The sequence below is a fragment of the Saccostrea echinata genome, unplaced genomic scaffold (assembly GCF_033153115.1).
Source record: "Saccostrea echinata isolate AGI-Se365-2 ecotype Australia unplaced genomic scaffold, CSIRO_AGI_Sech_v1 ptg000030l, whole genome shotgun sequence".
Classification (NCBI taxonomy): Eukaryota; Metazoa; Mollusca; class Bivalvia; order Ostreida; family Ostreidae; genus Saccostrea; species Saccostrea echinata.
This window is the reverse complement of record NW_026889779.1, coordinates 32,513,550-32,531,426: the sequence shown is the minus strand read 5'-3', so window position 1 is coordinate 32,531,426 and position 17,877 is coordinate 32,513,550. Positions and strand designations below refer to the sequence as shown.

General features: G+C 33.1%; 2 protein-coding genes across 3 annotated transcripts in view; both read right to left on the bottom strand.

Moving 5' to 3' along the window:
• Positions 1 to 10,524, bottom strand: part of LOC133197734 (girdin-like) — a 45,654-nt gene extending 35,130 nt beyond the window's left edge. For both annotated transcript variants that reach the window (XM_061333914.1, XM_061333915.1), the window contains exons 1-4: positions 10,352 to 10,524; positions 7,230 to 7,349; positions 4,046 to 4,238; positions 494 to 936 (exon numbers count right to left, since the gene is read on the bottom strand). In XM_061333914.1, the coding sequence (XP_061189898.1) occupies positions 494 to 936; positions 4,046 to 4,238; positions 7,230 to 7,349; positions 10,352 to 10,381 (786 nt within the window). In that variant the 5' untranslated portion in view covers positions 10,382 to 10,524. The remainder of the gene's footprint in view (positions 1 to 493; positions 937 to 4,045; positions 4,239 to 7,229; positions 7,350 to 10,351) is intronic.
• Positions 10,525 to 14,893: 4,369 nt separating this feature from the next.
• LOC133197038 (uncharacterized) lies at positions 14,894 to 15,961 on the bottom strand. The gene has a single exon (XM_061332878.1). It carries the CDS (start codon positions 15,959 to 15,961, stop codon positions 14,894 to 14,896), a length of 1,068 nt encoding a protein of 355 aa, XP_061188862.1.
• Between the last annotated feature and the right edge of the window lie 1,916 nt (positions 15,962 to 17,877).

Genomic DNA, 17,877 nt, shown 5'->3' with positions numbered 1-17,877 from the left:
TAACTGGTGCACATGTAAAGATGGCTCTACAATTGTTTTACTTAATTGGTACTAACATGCAAGATCCTAAATTAACCAATAACTCTGTACAACTGTTATAGATTGTTCCTTAAGCTTACCTGCTTTTCATGCTCAGTCTCAAGTTTGTTTAACTAGAAGAATAAAATTTATCAGATTTCGTTTAAATCTCATACATACAGTGTATTATTTTTTTATGACAGTCTTGATTCCTTCATACTAGGATCAGCTGATATCTCTTGTTCTGTAAACATTTCTAACCTTCCATTTTTGGAAGGTATCCATTTCTATTATACACCTTAACCTTAAGGAAACCTCTCTTCTTTATTTTGATATGTCCCCTTTTCTCAAAGAACCGATTCCTTACTTTATTTTGATATGGCCCCTTTTTTTCAAAGAACCCTCCTTACTTTATTTTGATATGGTCCCTTTTCTCAAAGAACCTTCCCTACTTTATTTTGATATGGCCCCTTACCTTGGCTTTTGCCTCCTCATAATCATCCTCGAGTTTATTGTTTTCCTCCATCAGTGCATTGATTTCCTCCTCATGTTCCCTCTTTAGCCTCTCCTTCAGGTTTTTTATACTCTCACGTGAATGACTGAGTTCCTCCTCAAATTGAGTTCGCTCTCGCTCCAGCGTCTGCTCAAACTCAACAGCTGACATCCTCCCATCTTCTGATGGTCCAGGCGTGTTTATCCCTGGGGTACTCAGTCCTGGGGTCTGGGGACAGGTTGTATCAGTCAGGGCAGGGGTCACAGATGGGGTCATTGTCCTATTTTGCTCAGCCTCCAGTTCATCCAGAAGCCGAGCTCGCTCGACGAGCAGAAATGCGATCTGCTCACTGGTGGAGACACTGGCAATCTCCTCTAGGCCCTGCTGTATGAGCATCTCAGCAGTTTCATCCCTCAGTGCTGCAGCTAAAAGTAACCAATATATAAGCTCTTTATTTCAAATTCCATCAAATATTCTAAGCTACATGGATGTTTTTAAAATCAATGAATTAAAGAAAAGCATGTCCTGCAGTTAAAATGGAATATTGTTAAGGACGACCAGGAGGATGTCCCATTGCATTATTTATATAAAAGTTTTAAAGATCCCTGCATCTATTCGGTGTTGCACTTTTTACAAATGGCATAGACATGTTTTCACCAACTTCAGTTTTTAAAATCATGAAGATGAATTATCATTTTAAAAATGAATTTGTGTTGGTCTGGCAAAAATTTATGGCATGATTTGTTAAAAATTGGCATAGTTTTCTACACATTCCTGAATGCTTACATACATTTTGCAGACAATGGGGTTTGACATTTGTGTCAGTGTTTCTTGTATAACGGTGTAATGGTAGCTAAACCTGCATTTGTCTCCCTTAGCTTACAAGAATTGTGCAGATGAAAGCAATACTTGAGTTAAACATGACAAAGGATATCAGTTTTACACCTGGCAATTTAAAGTTCAATAGGTTATCAGTAATTTGTGGACAAACAGGTGTATCATAAATATTGTACAGAAGAGTCATGGAGAGATCTATAGTCAGAAGCACCCTGACACCCTTTACAGAGCTCTATATAACATTCCTCGGGTTCTAGAGCTTACAAGTGCACACTCTCAATACCTGGCCCAATATTTTCAGTAAATTGCCAGCTCTTTAATTCTTCTGTAGCCATTGTCAGTCCTCCAAAGGAACTACTTTCAGTAGAAATTTCCCATTAACCCTGAACAATTATCATTACTAAAGTCTAGAGTCAAGACTGGTCCTCGAGAATCCATTCTAAGTGGGAGATATAGCATTTGTGTTGATTTATCTTACAAAAGTAAGCCCCCATTTTGATAGAAATCACATTTAGAAACCTTCCAGATCACAAGGACACTGAGCTAAATCAATCCATACTGAATTTATCAGGAACACCCTGGATATTGTAAAGTTTCAATCACATATATGTCCTTCAACTACAATGGATAATAACTGCAGTTGGGTCCATTCCTCCAGCAATCTTAACACTTAATAACCAAGACGTCTCTTTTCAATGGTTTCAGAACACCGGTTAAGCCGTTTTTCTTCCATTAAACAATATTTTCAATCAATTAAACCAGAACTGCCCAAATTCTGTAGCAAGTAGACCAGGAGATGATTAATCAATTTTAAGGGGACGATTTCTAGCTGGGCTGGGTTTGGCAGAAATTCAGGGATTAAGACAATGGGAGCCAAGAGTCCAAGGGATGTGTAGACAGATCACAGAAGATTTACATCAATCAGATCAGTAATCATTCATTAAATGTCCTAACTAGATATATATACTTTAACAATAGAAGGCTTCTCAGTAATCTGTTTAGGAAAGTTCTTCATTGCGATATTTTAGCAAAAGGTGACATACTGCATTACACTGAAATGAAAGCTCTGACTATGTGGTTATCACTGTATATGAACCATTTTTCACCTGTGCCCAAATCTCAGTCCAAAATTCTAGCTTTTAATATATTTATTTTGATAAGTTGCATACATGAATACTCCACCTCAGTTACAAGAGGATACTAGCAAGAATAAAAAAAAAAAACAAATTTCTCTTAATGTTTTGTAGGCAGTCCATGGGTTCTCACAAGTGGTCTGGGTTTGATTCTTGTTCCCAGCACCACACCAAACCTAAGATCATGAAGATGTTTAACATAGGTAGTGACTGTTTCTTTGCCAAGCACCCATCATTTTCAGATGATAAGACCTTAAATACTAACGTCATGGTAGGCATTGACATGCTAAAGAACCTTCACTGCTATGGCAGTAACCGCCATGCATAGAAAGGTCAAATTTTAATGTAGTTGATGTCTCTTGATATGAGTTGAAAAATTCTGAACTGAAATTTTAAACAGCATATATAATTAATCAATCAATCACAATCATGCTTATGTATCCTATACATATTATTACAGACATAATTCATTCCTGTATACCGGTACATGTACATGATGTATGAATACTGAAACATATATGCTGATGACCATTTCTGAAAATGGATATATTTGGGATGGAAAGATATAATTGTAAAATCAGAATTTAACCTTATTGATAAACAGATGATGACATTAATATCTTTTTTTTACGACTTCATTATACATCTGTCCATATTTTTATCCATACAGTATTTTGAAATCTTAAAAACAATTTGGAAAATACAGATCTTTTGGAAAAAGAAGACCCCAATGGAATTTTTCCCAGGGGAAACTGCCTCTATTTAGCTGTGAAATACACTGTCTGTATCATGATATATAATTACTATATAAATGAGTGTTTTGTAGTTTATTGTACCCTGATTATTGGTTATTCACACCATATAATTTAAGTTTTGGTAATGAATCACCTTGCAAAGTAATGTGAAAGAAATACAACTTCTATCGACTTTTTTCTTTTTAGTTTAAATATGCCATGAAGAACTTTAACTAGCACAGAATTTTATTCTTTTCAAGGGGAAAAAAATCAGATCTATAATTATACTTAATAATCATTTTAACTGAAAAGCTACTCCACTGAAGACCTGACATTTGACTGTGAGGTTGTTAATTATGACAATTAATAAGCATTAATTGGCTCTGATTATTTGATATGTTGATACATGTACTAGATATGGGTTTGCCAGACAGCATGAATCGTGTTTCTCTGCTGTTATCCGATTGTAGCAACTCTCAGCAAATTTAAATGCATGTGTAGAACCACTTCAACATTACACAGTCTTATCCATGGCCAGTCAAGAGTGCAGTATAATATGTTCAAGATTGATTTTTTTTTTATGTTCGACTTCATAGAAAGATGGTCAAATACAACATGTCAGGGGATAGGTTACCCTATGTGTTTGTCTTACCCTCAGTTAAAGCCTGCCATTTATTTCTTATTAGTATATACACTTTTTATTTTCATTTAACTGAGACAGTCTGGACTGTATAAAAGTGTTCCGTCACCTCTTAATTCATTCCGACACAACTCTAAAGGGGGTTTACTCTAAACTGCAATTAAGTTTCCACCTGACTTAGAAAACTCACCATTCTGGTCCTGTTTGAGCGAGTCTATTTCCTGTTTGAGCTGATCATTCTCAGTCTCGAGTTCTTGAATGAGTGCCTCTCGCTCGTCTGACAGATGTCGGATGTGTTCGACGTAGTTTTCCACCTCCTGCATCTCAGCCGTCTGAGCCAGTTTAAGTTTTTCTTCATTTTCAATGGCTCGCTGCAAGTCCGTCTGTAAACATAGATGAAATTTATAGAAATGATCCTAATATATATTTATATCTATATATATATATATATATATATATATATATATATATATATATATATATATATATATATATATATATATATATATATATATATATTAAATTTACAGAAATAATTCTTATAAAAAGTAAGAACATGATCAAACTAGAAACTAGACTTTCTCTATCATGGTAATTAGATTATAATCAAAATTAAAATTATAGGAACATCAGATCAATATATACTTAATTGTTTTCGTCTTTTCATATTTTTTCAGAACATTTATTCATCATTTTTCACCTTCAGGAAGTGGGTAGTATTATGATTAAATCATTTAATGAAAACATAATATTTCAAAAAATGTGATTTTAAGCATTTGATTTTATAGTCGGAAATACTCCATCTGAGAGACAAAATTCAGTCACTAATTTGCAAGTATATTCATGTTACGTAATATGGATATTTCTGAATTTTTGTATCATATTTCTTTGATTATATAATATTAAATGTTAATATCGATTAATTTCTCTCCCTCTTTATCACCCATGCTTTGTTTTTCTTTGTTATTTTGTTACTTGTAATCAATGCATGCCTTTAAGTATGACCTACATTGTTGACATAAATCGTGGATTTTTTTCGGATCAGTTCTCTAAATCCCTCGTAAGAAGCCATTTAATTTCAATTGTTTCCTGACTGTAAGTCCAGCATAACATGCTGCTGTTTCTTACGAACAGCTTACTTTTCGTATGATATTAAGAAACACCCCATTCTCTGAATGCTAACAAAGAAAACAGTCCACTACATATTACATTCCCCTTAATCTGCTGGAGAACACTAGGTGTTATTATTATGGAGGGTCTGTTACAGAACATTGTGTGAACAAGTCTGGACAGAAATCGCATGAGGACGTACTTAAGGTGGCTCTACCTGTAAAACTGACAAAGATGTCCCACGAGTGTCACAGTGTGTACAGTCCGTCAATACAAAACCGTTACATGAAATGAGTTAATGGCCAATCCCCAGGTTTTAAATGGCAAAGTGCAACAAATTCTCTTGATCTTTTGTTAACAGAATGTTGGACCGCATTCAAGAATGTGCTGATCATAGAAAACTTGACCATAATTTTCTATGACTTTCAAACAATGATTGGGCCTTAACACAAGTTTTGACAATAAGTGATTATCGGGAAAGTAATGTATTGCACTTGATGCATTTTCAATAAAGAACAGGCTAGGTCTGGTGGCCAAGTTGTAAAACTAATTACCGTCCCTTAATACTAGCTGGGTTAAATAATTAACACACAATTATCTATGACAAATTCTCTATACAGATTTATAACTGTATGTCAGTGACAGATAACTAAGTTAACTAAAACTAGCTTCATCATGTTCATAAGCAACTAAGTTATCAGAAAACACAGCTTATAGATATGCCTGATTGGAAATCATTAAATCTGGAATGTATTGATTTCTCAATTTTGGTATTTTTTTTCTTTGTCAAGAAATTCTCTTCCTAGGACAATCATGAGCAATTCCATACTTCTCTGCACAGTGCACATTAGCTTCATCATTTCAGTAATTAAGTACATGTACTTCAGTGATCGTAACTACACATCTGACACAGCACAGTCCAATCTGAGAGCACTATGGCAGAAGTATTGACAACATATATTTAACTGTACATCTAAATTTTTCTTAATGGTGTTAAGTTTGAAAACACCCCAGTGTGTTTAGACTTAGGTATTTACTTTGATCAACTTATAATGCTGATGTAATATGTTTGACCATACCTCTGTGTGTTATAATATTTCTGCCCAAGGATTGGTATACAAGTTTGAAATATATTACTTTGACCATCACTCTGTATATTACATGTATTATGGCTGGTGTATTAACCTTGTCTGTGTGTTTGTATTGACCATACCTCCGTGTATTATGGCTGGTGTATTAACCTTGTCTATGTGTCTGTATGGACCATACCTCTGTGTATTATGGCTGGTGTATTAACCTTGTCTGTGTTTGTGTGGACCATAACTCTGTGTATTATGGCTGGTGTATTAACCTTGTCAATGTGTTTGTATGGACCATACCTCTGTGTATTATGGCTGGTGTATTAACCTTATCTATGTGTTTGTATTGACCATACTTCTGTGTATTATGGCTGGTGTATTAACCTTGTCTATGTGTTTGTATTGACCATACCTCTGTGTATTATGGCTGGTGTATTAACCTCGTCTATGTGTTTGTATGGACCATAACTCTGTGTATTATGGCTGGTGTATTAACCTTGTCTATGTGTTTCTATTGACCATACCTCTGTGTATTATGGCTGGTGTATTAACCTCGTCTATGTGTTTCTATTGACCATACCTCTGTGTATTATGGCTGGTGTATTAACCTCGTCTATGTGTTTGTGGACATACCTCTGTGTATTATGGCTGGTGTATTAACCTTGTCTATGTGTCTGTATGGACCATACCTCTGTGTATTATGGCTGGTGTATTAACCTTGTCTACGTGTTTGTGGACATACCTCTGTGTATTATGGCTGGTGTTTTAACCTTGTCTGTGTTTCTGTGGATCATAACTCTGTGTATTATGGCTAGTGTATTAACCCTGTCTATGGGTTTGTATTGACCATACTTCTGTGTATTATGGCTGGTATATTAACCCTGTCTATGGGTTTTTATTGACCATACCTCTGTGTATTATGGCTGGTGTATTAACCTTGTCTATGTGTTTGTATGGACCATACTTCTGTGTATTATGGCTGGTGTATTAACCTTGTCTGTGTGTTTGTATGGACCATACTTCTGTGTATTATGGCTGGTGTATTAACCTTGACTATGTTTGTATGGACCATACCTCTGTGTATTATGGCTGGTGTATTAACCCTGTCTATGGGTTTGTATGAACGTACCTCTGTGTATTATGGCCAGTGTATTAACCTTGTCTGTGTGTTTCTATTAACTGTACCTCTGTGTGTTGATAAAGCCTCCAGACATACAACAGTTTTTCCTCCTCCGGACACTGCGCACTGAGGCCATCGTCCACTAGCTTTCTGTCAATCTCCTTACGAATGTCCGACGGACTGTCCTACAACACAAACCACCAACAGTTAATATTTTCAATTTCAAATTGAATTTGTCCGAGATAAAACCATTCAGGTAATAGCTTTATATCCTTATAAAGCGATTTGCCTAGCACATGACAGAACTGCATGCTTTCTACCTGTGTGTTGCTTATTAATACACTTGGTGGCAGAAGTTTCCAGAAGTTTCTTATTATTGAATACATATATTTTATTATTGAATCAAGGATTAGGTAAGAATACATAATAAGGAAAATCTGTCTGGTTTTTTTGGTTTTATGATGATTATCAATCAGTTTGCTTGCGGGATAATTTTAGGCATAAACGCCTTTGGCATTTATGCAAATTTTCACACAAGCAAACTGACTGGTCACATCGTAAAACAAAAAAACAAAAAAAACAACAACAAAAAAAAAAGACAATTATTCCTTAAACAAAACACTTTCACTGAATTCCTGTCTCCAATATCTGCCCTCTGCCATTGTTTGTGGGGCTGATTCTTAGGTACCGGGTACTTTAATTGAGATGAGATACATGTATGTGATAGAAAAAGCAATACCATATGTTTTGTTCTCCATTACACACATACCATGCTGCTCAGAAAATAACTTCTATAACTAGAAAGTAAGTCATGCTAAATACTATGCATATATGTATAAATAATGTTTAACTTTAAACACTGTGAAAACTATTGGGATGTACTTACAAAAATGAAGTATTTCAATGTTGGCGACTGCATTCAAACTTTGAGTTTTCACATAATTAAATCCTTTGTACACACACTAAACATGCTAAAGTTACACAAAATGTAAAAATCACACTAAGAAGTGTCCACTGTTTTACAATCCAGTTTTACATTCCCCTTTGAGTATTTTATTTAACTATGTACTCCATTTTTACCAATTCCAGGCATCAGAATACACGGTATAGTCACTGGACACCCTTGTGTTTGACCTTTCTGTGTGTCATTATGGGGCTGATTTCACTACTAGTAAAAGAGGTAAGTTCCTTAGTCACATGGCCTAATATTAAAAGCCAGTATTAATCTTCATAATCCCTTAAAATACAATAAGCCGGGCAGATTATAAGGTAGTATGTATATATAGATCAGATATGGTGATCTAATGATTACTTAATTCATACCACACTGTGACCTCATATTGCATGGGAAAGGGGTGGGATGGGGGTAAACAATTTTTTAACCCCCTCCTATATTATATTATTATATATTATATTGCAACTAATGGCATATGCAGATATAATGAAAAATGCATTTGACATATTAGAACTACTAACACTGAATCTGAAAGTTTTCATAAATTTTCAAAATTTTGTTAGTAGGGCAGAAAGACATTATAATATTGTCTCTAATAATGAAATGTAGAGCATTGGATAAAATAAAAACCCTGTATTCTCTAAAGATTTGTAATGTATTGACTGCACTGGAAATCCAGAGTAGACATGGTAGAACCATGCAGGTTCAAAACCAATGTTCTTCCCAAGTTCAAATGCATAAATGAAACAATTATCATCACCTGTGTTCATGTCTCTGATGGATTATACACACAGAGGTAGAAAATAAGGTTTAAATGTCTGTTATGTTCAACCACTTTTGCATATAACCAGAGTTTTTTACCAGACCTCAAATATTTCAGGTACTTATGTTCTATCTTATTTCTTAAGTAAATATTGATTTGTACCATCAACCTATTAAAAATAAATCAGTAATGGCAAAATAATCTCAGGGAGGAAAACCCATTCTAGAAGTGTTGCCTTTTTGTTGTATTAATCACAGGGTTATCTATGCCTTGTTTGTTTCTGCCATAAATACACTGGTGTACTGATAAATGTTAAGTGTTGTAAGAACTGCTGGCCTTGAATACACTCTGTTTGGACGTTTAATCTCAAATCCATCATGTTCAGGACAGGAAATTTGTAGCTGAGTGATTAAATGCTATCACATCCTATCAGAAATTTATACACGTTAAAGTCGTTAATCATCATTAAATCTCACTAATTCATAATATTTGTTATTTGTATTATATATTTAGTAGTAATTGGTGATCTCTTTTCACATAAGCTTGTAAAAACACATTTTGTAGAACAATGCCAACCAACCCCAACCCTCTCCTCCTCAAGTATATAATTTTCATAATTTTCTATGATTGTATAACATCACAAGAAACACAACTGCATTTAAACAAAAAGAAGGAACTGCATTACTGCAGTTAGTACACGTTTCACCAGTGTATCAAAATTTCATAAACAAGAAATGAATATGTAAAATGAATGTCATAGAATCCACAAAATCAAAAGCTTGTAATCTTCAAAAAAATAATAATATATTTATATAAGTTCCCTCTACTGACTTTCCTATCAAACTTCCTCCCTCTTTCTCATCTTGTGCAATCACAATGCAATATAAAAATAATCAACTCTATTTTACATTTAGAAATTAAACCCCCAACTTTCACCAGACTTGTACATAAAGTTCACCTAAGATTTCATGGATTATTCAGTACAGTTCTTTTAAAAATATCTTTTCTTCAGTGCAGGAAATGACAAAGGCATTTTCGCTGTGTACAAAGCCTATTCAAGATTGTTGGACGAAGTCACTATACTGTAAAAAGTGTGTTATAGGGGGCACTTCTATAAAAAAAAAAAAAACGAGGCCTTTTTTTTTTATATAGAAGTGCCCCTTTAACAAAGTGTTTCCCAATTGAGTACAGGGATTTAAGAATGGATGCAATAATTTATGGATGTTGTTTGGGATAATGGTTTATGTTATGATTTTGTTTTTCTTAATTTCTATCTACCACCATCTTTTCAATCATTTCATGAAGTATGCAGACAATCAAGAGTAAATAATCATTTGACAAGTATAATCTAATTCAATATGTAACTTTTATATATTTAATGTATGTTTACTTTTTGTACGACATGGTTGTATGAACACGATAAGTCTATTTGTCAACACAGGTTACGCGATCTTGCTTAACACACTTACCAGGAGTCGGGGCGTCTCGGGCGCTGCCATTCCTTTGCTTTACCCCAAACACATGTCAGAAGAACACCGTATCTTTAAAACATTCTCTAGAAAATATCTTTCACATAATTTTCATACAACTAGCCTAGCAATTCACACACAAAAGATTGCCGTGCTCTCCACCGCTTCTGATCGCCGCCATTTTCAAACAATCGATGCTAAGCCAAAATTATTCCTACGCATTTCCGGTTTAAAGGTAAATTTGGCTCATTTACATCATCTATCAAATATGAAGGACCTTTGAATAGACTGAACGATAATTCTTTTTTGTAATAAGATTTACATTTATAAAATATCAATCATTAAATGCGGACTACTTTTTTCACAAATAGGATCGATAACCCCAATATTCTCGTCAAGGTGCGTCACAGGAGTTCTTTCCCTTAGACCACCACATAAGTTGATAATTTAAAAAAAAATTGCTTGACATAAAAGTTTCACCACCAGTTTTAAAGGAGGCGCACATCTTTTTTTTTTAAATTAAAAGTTATTATGTGTAATATCAATAGGCACTCCCCAGCTTAATTGTTAATAGCGATTCTCTGTAACCACTTAAACTTCTTGCCACGCATGGTCACCGATTTTGATGAAACTTTGCCCATTATTACAACTTGACACCAGAAACATATATCAAATAAAATTCCGTTGCTATATGTCTTGGTTGCCATGGTAACAGCCAGAAAAGTTGAAAAAATTGAGATTTTCAGCTACTTTAAATCTTTATTAAGCCTTAATAAGGACTAAGAAAAACAAACACACTATTCTCCCAAAAACATGACACTTTGTTGCCACTTATGCTATAAAGAAACTATTTAGAATTTATCTCTAAGTAAGTGGTAACCATGGATACATTTGGAATACATTTTAGATGCTGAAAAATGCTGAAAAATGCTCAATATTCACAAATGATAGATGTTACATGATCAAACTCAATCAAAAACCTAAGAAAAACAACTAAAAATATTTATCTTATGTAATTAGGTATTGCCAATATTATTCTAAAAATAACTATCATGGTTGCCATGGTAACACAGTGTCACCATGCAAAATCTGTCGCTATGATTGGATTAATGCTACTATCTTGAGGAAAAACAATAAAATTCATGACTGGCACATATTCATCCTTAGGACCTTGCAACATCGACAACATAAGAAAAATTGAGATTAATTGTTACTTTGCAGTGTAACCATGGAAACAACGTACTTGTTGTTTAAAGTGATATTTTTTTTGGTGCCTTAGGAATTTACTAACCTTTTAATCAAGAAACATATTATTTGAATCACCTTGAATAGTACTTATCATGTAGAACTAAAGTTGAATATCATATATTGATAAAGGTTGTTGAAAAATACAACACTGTTGCTATGGTTACCAAGAAGAGAAAATGTTCGATTTTGTTAATTTTATGTCAGTATTAGACCCTATGTGCCAGCTTTTTGCATCCAGTTAGAGATTGGGTGGTAGTCAAAATTGAAAGTCAGGTTAGTTGTTCACATATATCAATCATAAAAGTTTTGGGAATCTACATGCAAGGGTACGTATCCAAGGAAACGGAGTATTTTTCAGATTTTTATGCATGTTTTTTCGCCTTATTTCCATAGCAACGTACTATTTAAAGAATTGAAATTGAATTTTTTGAAATGTGCAAATTAGGGTAACACCAAGGCCTTTAAAAATTGATCATCAGTTATATAGAAATATGCTTTTTAAAAAGATAGGATAAGATTAAAACACTAAGAGAGTAAATTTAAAATCCCTTCGTGGTATTAAAACCATGGCAACCATTGCCAACCTATAAGAAATATCATATTTTGTCCTTGGTATGTGTTACAAGGATCTCTTGTCTATTATTTGCTTGCATTTCAACCTATAATTGTTTTTATTCTTAAGTGTATGACTTTATAAAATTAAATGAACAAAATTATTACTTTTGAATACTTTGTTTCCATAGTAACGTATGTTATAGTTGATTTACCAAACATGTTTATCATGCATTTAAGACATCGGGCCTTCAACTTTCAGAGACAGTTATTGCCACTTGTTTGCTTTGCTGCAAACAATAACTGTGGGACTCTGAACATATTGAAAAATGCCATTTTTCAATCTTTACGACATGTTGCTATGGTAACCATGATACGTAGCAACCAATTTTTGCCTGATTTGAATTTATGGTATCAAAGACTCTTATCATAGAGAGTTTGGAGAAATTCTGAGACTATGCGTGCCACAGCTCCTATATAAAAGTTCAAGTCATTACAGAGAATGGCTCTTAAAAAATATATATCTACTATACTATCAACATAAACTTATGTTTACAGTATAGTAGATATATATTTTTTAACAATTAAGCTGGGGAGTGCCTATGGTAATATCTAGTTCAAAAAAATCAAACAAAGTAATTTTTTTCATTTGTAAAATGACATTTTATTAAACAGGAAACATTTTTACTAATATATATTTTTTATTTATTTATTCATTCATATGTCTATTTATTTTCATCAATGCAACCCCTTTCTCTGACTGGAAATCTTTGATCCACCTAGGTCCGACAGATAAAACTTCAAGAAAAGGGAAAGTTACTATAATAACCAAAATGTTCCTTCGAAACAAACAGCTATAAGAAGTATCCCCCCTCCCCCTCAAAAACAAACAAACAAACAAACAAACAAAAACAAACCAAAAAAACAAAAAAACAAACAAACAAAAAAACAACAACACATGTACACTATGGTTAATCAGAAAATTTCACCAGTTTATCATAATTATGTCACAAGCAGCCATTTAAGTCTTTTAAAACAATAAATATTCATGAAATTCATATTTACTGACATGTTCGTGTACAATCTCTACCCAGAGTTATCGTTCCCGCTACGCTCCACTTATACGTGTTGTAGCGAAGCGTAATACGCCCTCTGGTGAGAGATTGGTTCGTGTAATGCAGGACGACATCACAATGTAGGTGTCAAGATTAAATATTTTCTTGAGAAAGTCGCGTTTTATCATCAATCATATCTAATTAAATAAGTAAATAGTATAGTCAAAAACATGCATAATCTTTTAAATACATGTAGCTATCACAAAAACAAAAAAAAAAGTCCACAAACTTTTATCAGGACTTTTCACAATAATAAGAAATGACAAAATTTCAATCGAATGCAACTTTCTATAAATTTATGACCTTTCCCCTCAAAAGTTATTTTTGCTTTCTTTACATTATTATAAAAATCAATAAAAACAATTTTATTCCTTTTTATGTTCAATTTTCCTCGATCTTGCACAGAATTTTTCATTCTCATCTTTACATGTATGCTCATCGATTTTATGAATTAATAGGTGACTTTATTTATCTATTTTAAAAAAAATCGTGTGTGAAGTCCCCGCTCATGTTCAATTCGTATTCTTGTACATTGGCAAAGTTTTCAAAATCATTATTGGTGAAAAGAAAAAAGAAAGGAAAAAAGAAAAAGAAAGAAAGAAAGAAGATATTTCCTTAAAAAAATATTTCACACACAGATTTTTTTAAATAAATCATGCATGCAGCTAGATTCTATAACAATTCAAAATATCGCTCTATTTTCTACATCAGATTGAAAATTATTAGGGATGGGTATCTGCAAAAATTTCGTATCGTGATATATCACGATTTTTTCCCAAAAATATCATGATAAATCGTGATATTTTTACACACCATTTTTACTACAATTTCAAATGAATTTCCGTTATATTTCTTTAAAATATGCTATAAAAACATAACTTTACTTTTTTAAATTTGTATTTATTTAATATAAAGCATGTTTGGATTCTGTTGTTTAACTGTTTTCAACATTTTTACAATTCCTGTAATTGTCATTCAATAGTTTGAACAAATGAATGAATAATTTCCGGAATTTAGAGCTATGTACCAAATACCGGTATTTTAGTCTCCGTATCACGAAATAAAAAATCGCGATATACCGATAAAATCGCACATCCCTAAATATTATAATAAACACCAGATATAAAAAAAAAATATCTTCCCTAAATAAATATACTTTATATATAGATTTCTTTCTTTCTTTTTTTTTCAGAATAAATCATACAGCTAGATTCTTTCATGAAAATTTTGTTACATCAGAGATAAAATAAAAATTAAATAATATTCAGTAATTCAGTAAGAAAATCAACTCTGTAATGAAGACAATTGTTCATAACATATGAAACAGAAAAAAGAATTTGAGGAATATTATGTTATTATCAAGAGCCGGTGAATTTCATTTCACGAAAGAACAAGAAATAAAAATATATACAACATTCAACAACTAGAAATAAAGTGACATCATATCTGACTGTTTACCGGTATGTCTTATGAAAACGCAGAAAGAAAATAATAGGTAAAATAGTGCTCAATGGGGGTAACACTTGGAAAATGTCAATAGTCCGACTCTGGTATAATTTGCTTCAGGAAGAAAAAACTCACAAGATATTGTACAAACCACGTAGACGGTGAACCACCAGACTTGAAATTACTTGACGTCATGACACGTCTCCATGGTGATGCCAGTTATCAGACTCATTTTCTGGTCTTTCGTTTCACAATATACTTCCGTCCCCTGTGCCCACTCTGGGAACCTTTCATTTATTTGCAGGAGATACTCTTTCAAATCTAAAACATTGCAACTGCATCGAATAGGATTTTGTCGAAGGTCAATAACAACAGCACGGTCATCTCTTAGATATGACGTCATATTCATCGAAACGTCGACGACAGAATTCTTCCGCAGATCAACGTATAAGGTACGGTTTTCATTTGGAATCTCAAAATCAAATTCTCCGATGCTGTTGTTAGACAGATCTAGCACCTTTAAAGCTGGAAAAAAGGATGGCCAGTTTCTGGCCTTTTCTGGGACCGAAGATAGATTGTTGGATGAAAACGTAGCGACATTGAGCACTGGATAATAATTTATGGTAGAGTCGTTTTCCATCTGACTATATTGAAAAGTTTCTTCATAATGAATTAAATGATTATAAGTACACTTAGTTTGTGTCATGTTCCGATGTTGATCCATCTTGGGCCCAGAAGGAAGTCGAGGGAACGTCGATGTAAGATTCCTGATGTCCACGACGACAACAGATTTCTGTCCGCACGCGAAGCTCTCGCTCGGATACCTATGAAGGGTCCGGTCAATGTGGTCATTTTGGTTCTCTTCGATGACACAGTTCATCATATTTAGGTCCACCATACTGTCCGTGTAATTTGCAGAGTCCTCGTATTCGTCATAAAACCCACGGATGATGCAGTTGTTAATGTCCAAGACTTTAAGGCTTCGCGCGCGCATTGGCCAGGGCAGGAAAACGGACGCCCCTGTCTCACAACTAATGTAAAGTTCTGCAAGTTTTATGTCTCCTGGTACACCATCTATCCATTCCCGGAATTTCAAAAAATCCCAGTTTTTATTAACAGAAAACGAGCAAAAAAGATAACCATCTATGGGTATTTGGCAGGAATTCTGGAAAATTTCGTACGTACTGATGGTATTGACACTAATTAGAAAACACGAAACCAGCAGTAGGCAGAACAGCTTGTGTGTCATTGTCAGATCTGCCAGGTGTCTTACGAAATCTCTACAAACATAATATATGAAGTGACTGTATATTTACGGAATCGGTTGACTTATATAGCAAAGTCTGGGTCAACTGACGCGTCAGATGTGTGCGAGGTCTACCGCAAAATACAGAGGTTTACCAAACCAATGCTTACGGGTATATTCTAAATCGACCATAAACATAGCCTAATTGTAATGTAATTTATTATTTCATTAAAATTTCAACTGTAACTTTGTATAGCATTCGTTCAGCTGTATTTAAAACATTAATTTCCGAAGCATCTCCTTGCAGCGAACCTTCTAACACACAATTGGATGAAATTAGTCATATCAATAACACCAATGCAGCCAATCAAATTCAAGCATTGAAATGATTTATAAAACTGTAAAAGTTAATTTATAAGAAAAAATTATTTTGCTTTCTTGCTTGGCTACGGTGGTACATTTAGGACGCGTAATTATTTTTAAGATACCAGGAAAAATTTATCTCGTGAAATAGAAAAATTATGTCGTGAAAACGAGATAATATCTCGTGAAAACGACGAAGTATCGCATGAAAGCGACATGATATTATCTCGTGAAAACGACATATTATCTCGTGAAAACGACCTATTTTCTCGTTTTCATGAGAAAACAAGATATATTATGTCGTGAAATGACAAAATTTCTCTTGAAAACGACATATTATCTCGTGAAAACGACTTATCTCACAATATTAATAATATGTCGTTTTCACGAGATAGTAAGTCGTTTTCACGAGATAATATCTCGTTTTCACCATATAAAATCTCGTTTTCACGAGATAATAAGTCGTTTTCACGAGATAATATGTCGTTTTCACGAGATAATAAGTCGTTTTCTCTAGATAATATCTTGTTTTCACGAGATAATTTCTCGTTATAACGAGATAATAAGTCGTTTTCACGAGATATTATCTCGTTTTCAAGACATAATATCTCGTTTTCACGACATAATATCTCGTTTTAACAAGATAATATCTTGTGAAAATAAGTCGTTTTCACTGGATAATATCTCGTTTTTACGAGATATTTTGTCGTTTTCACAAGAAAATATGTCGTTTTCACGAGATAATATGTCGTTTACACTATATATTATCTCGTTTTCACGAGATAATTTTTTGTTTGTTTTTGTTTTGTTTGTTTTTTTTTTATATTTTTTGCTTTAAAATGTATATAGTTTTATTTTATTTTGCTTTCTTTTTGAGAGCAGATGACGTCCTACCAAATTTAATTTGTTTTTCAAATAATTGATTAATATAACGATTACATGACTTGTAAAAGTAACTGATTGAATTTTCGAAAACCTTAGAAATGTAATCAAAATTACAGGTATTTCTGATTACAGTAAACTGAAAAGCATAATAATATTGTTATTTATTCTTAAATTTAATAATTAACAGAAAGTATTGTGAAAAACACTTTTAAGATTGAAGAAACGAGAAATACCTGCACAGTACACGATTCACAACATTGTCAATCATTATAAATTCTTTAAGAATTTCTTTTCAGAGATTAATTTCTTAACTTTTCAAAAAAAAAAAATTTAAGAACATTAAAGATTTGCACAAATTTCCTATCTATACATACATTGAATTGTTTAAAAAACCAAACCTCAAAAAACCAAATCCCAAACTTAATAGGGTTATTAGATCAAACATCTATTAAATAAATCCCATTATTGAAAAATGAAATCCAAATTTTCTTGCTTTTTTTTTTATAACAAGCATCTTTGAAAAAAAATAAATAAATAAAATCCCATAATGCAACTAGAGGTTCATTCCTAATTTTGTAAATGTGACCTTGAAAAATTGGCAAATATCCTCTGGACAAAAGTAATCTTTGAGTGCCATATGGATATCCAAAGTTTCTTCATTAGAAAATTAT

Coding starts and splice junctions, on each gene's coding strand:
- LOC133197038 (XM_061332878.1), bottom strand. CDS start 15,961: ATGACACACAAGCTGTTCTGCCTACTGCTGGTTTCGTGTTTTCTAATT.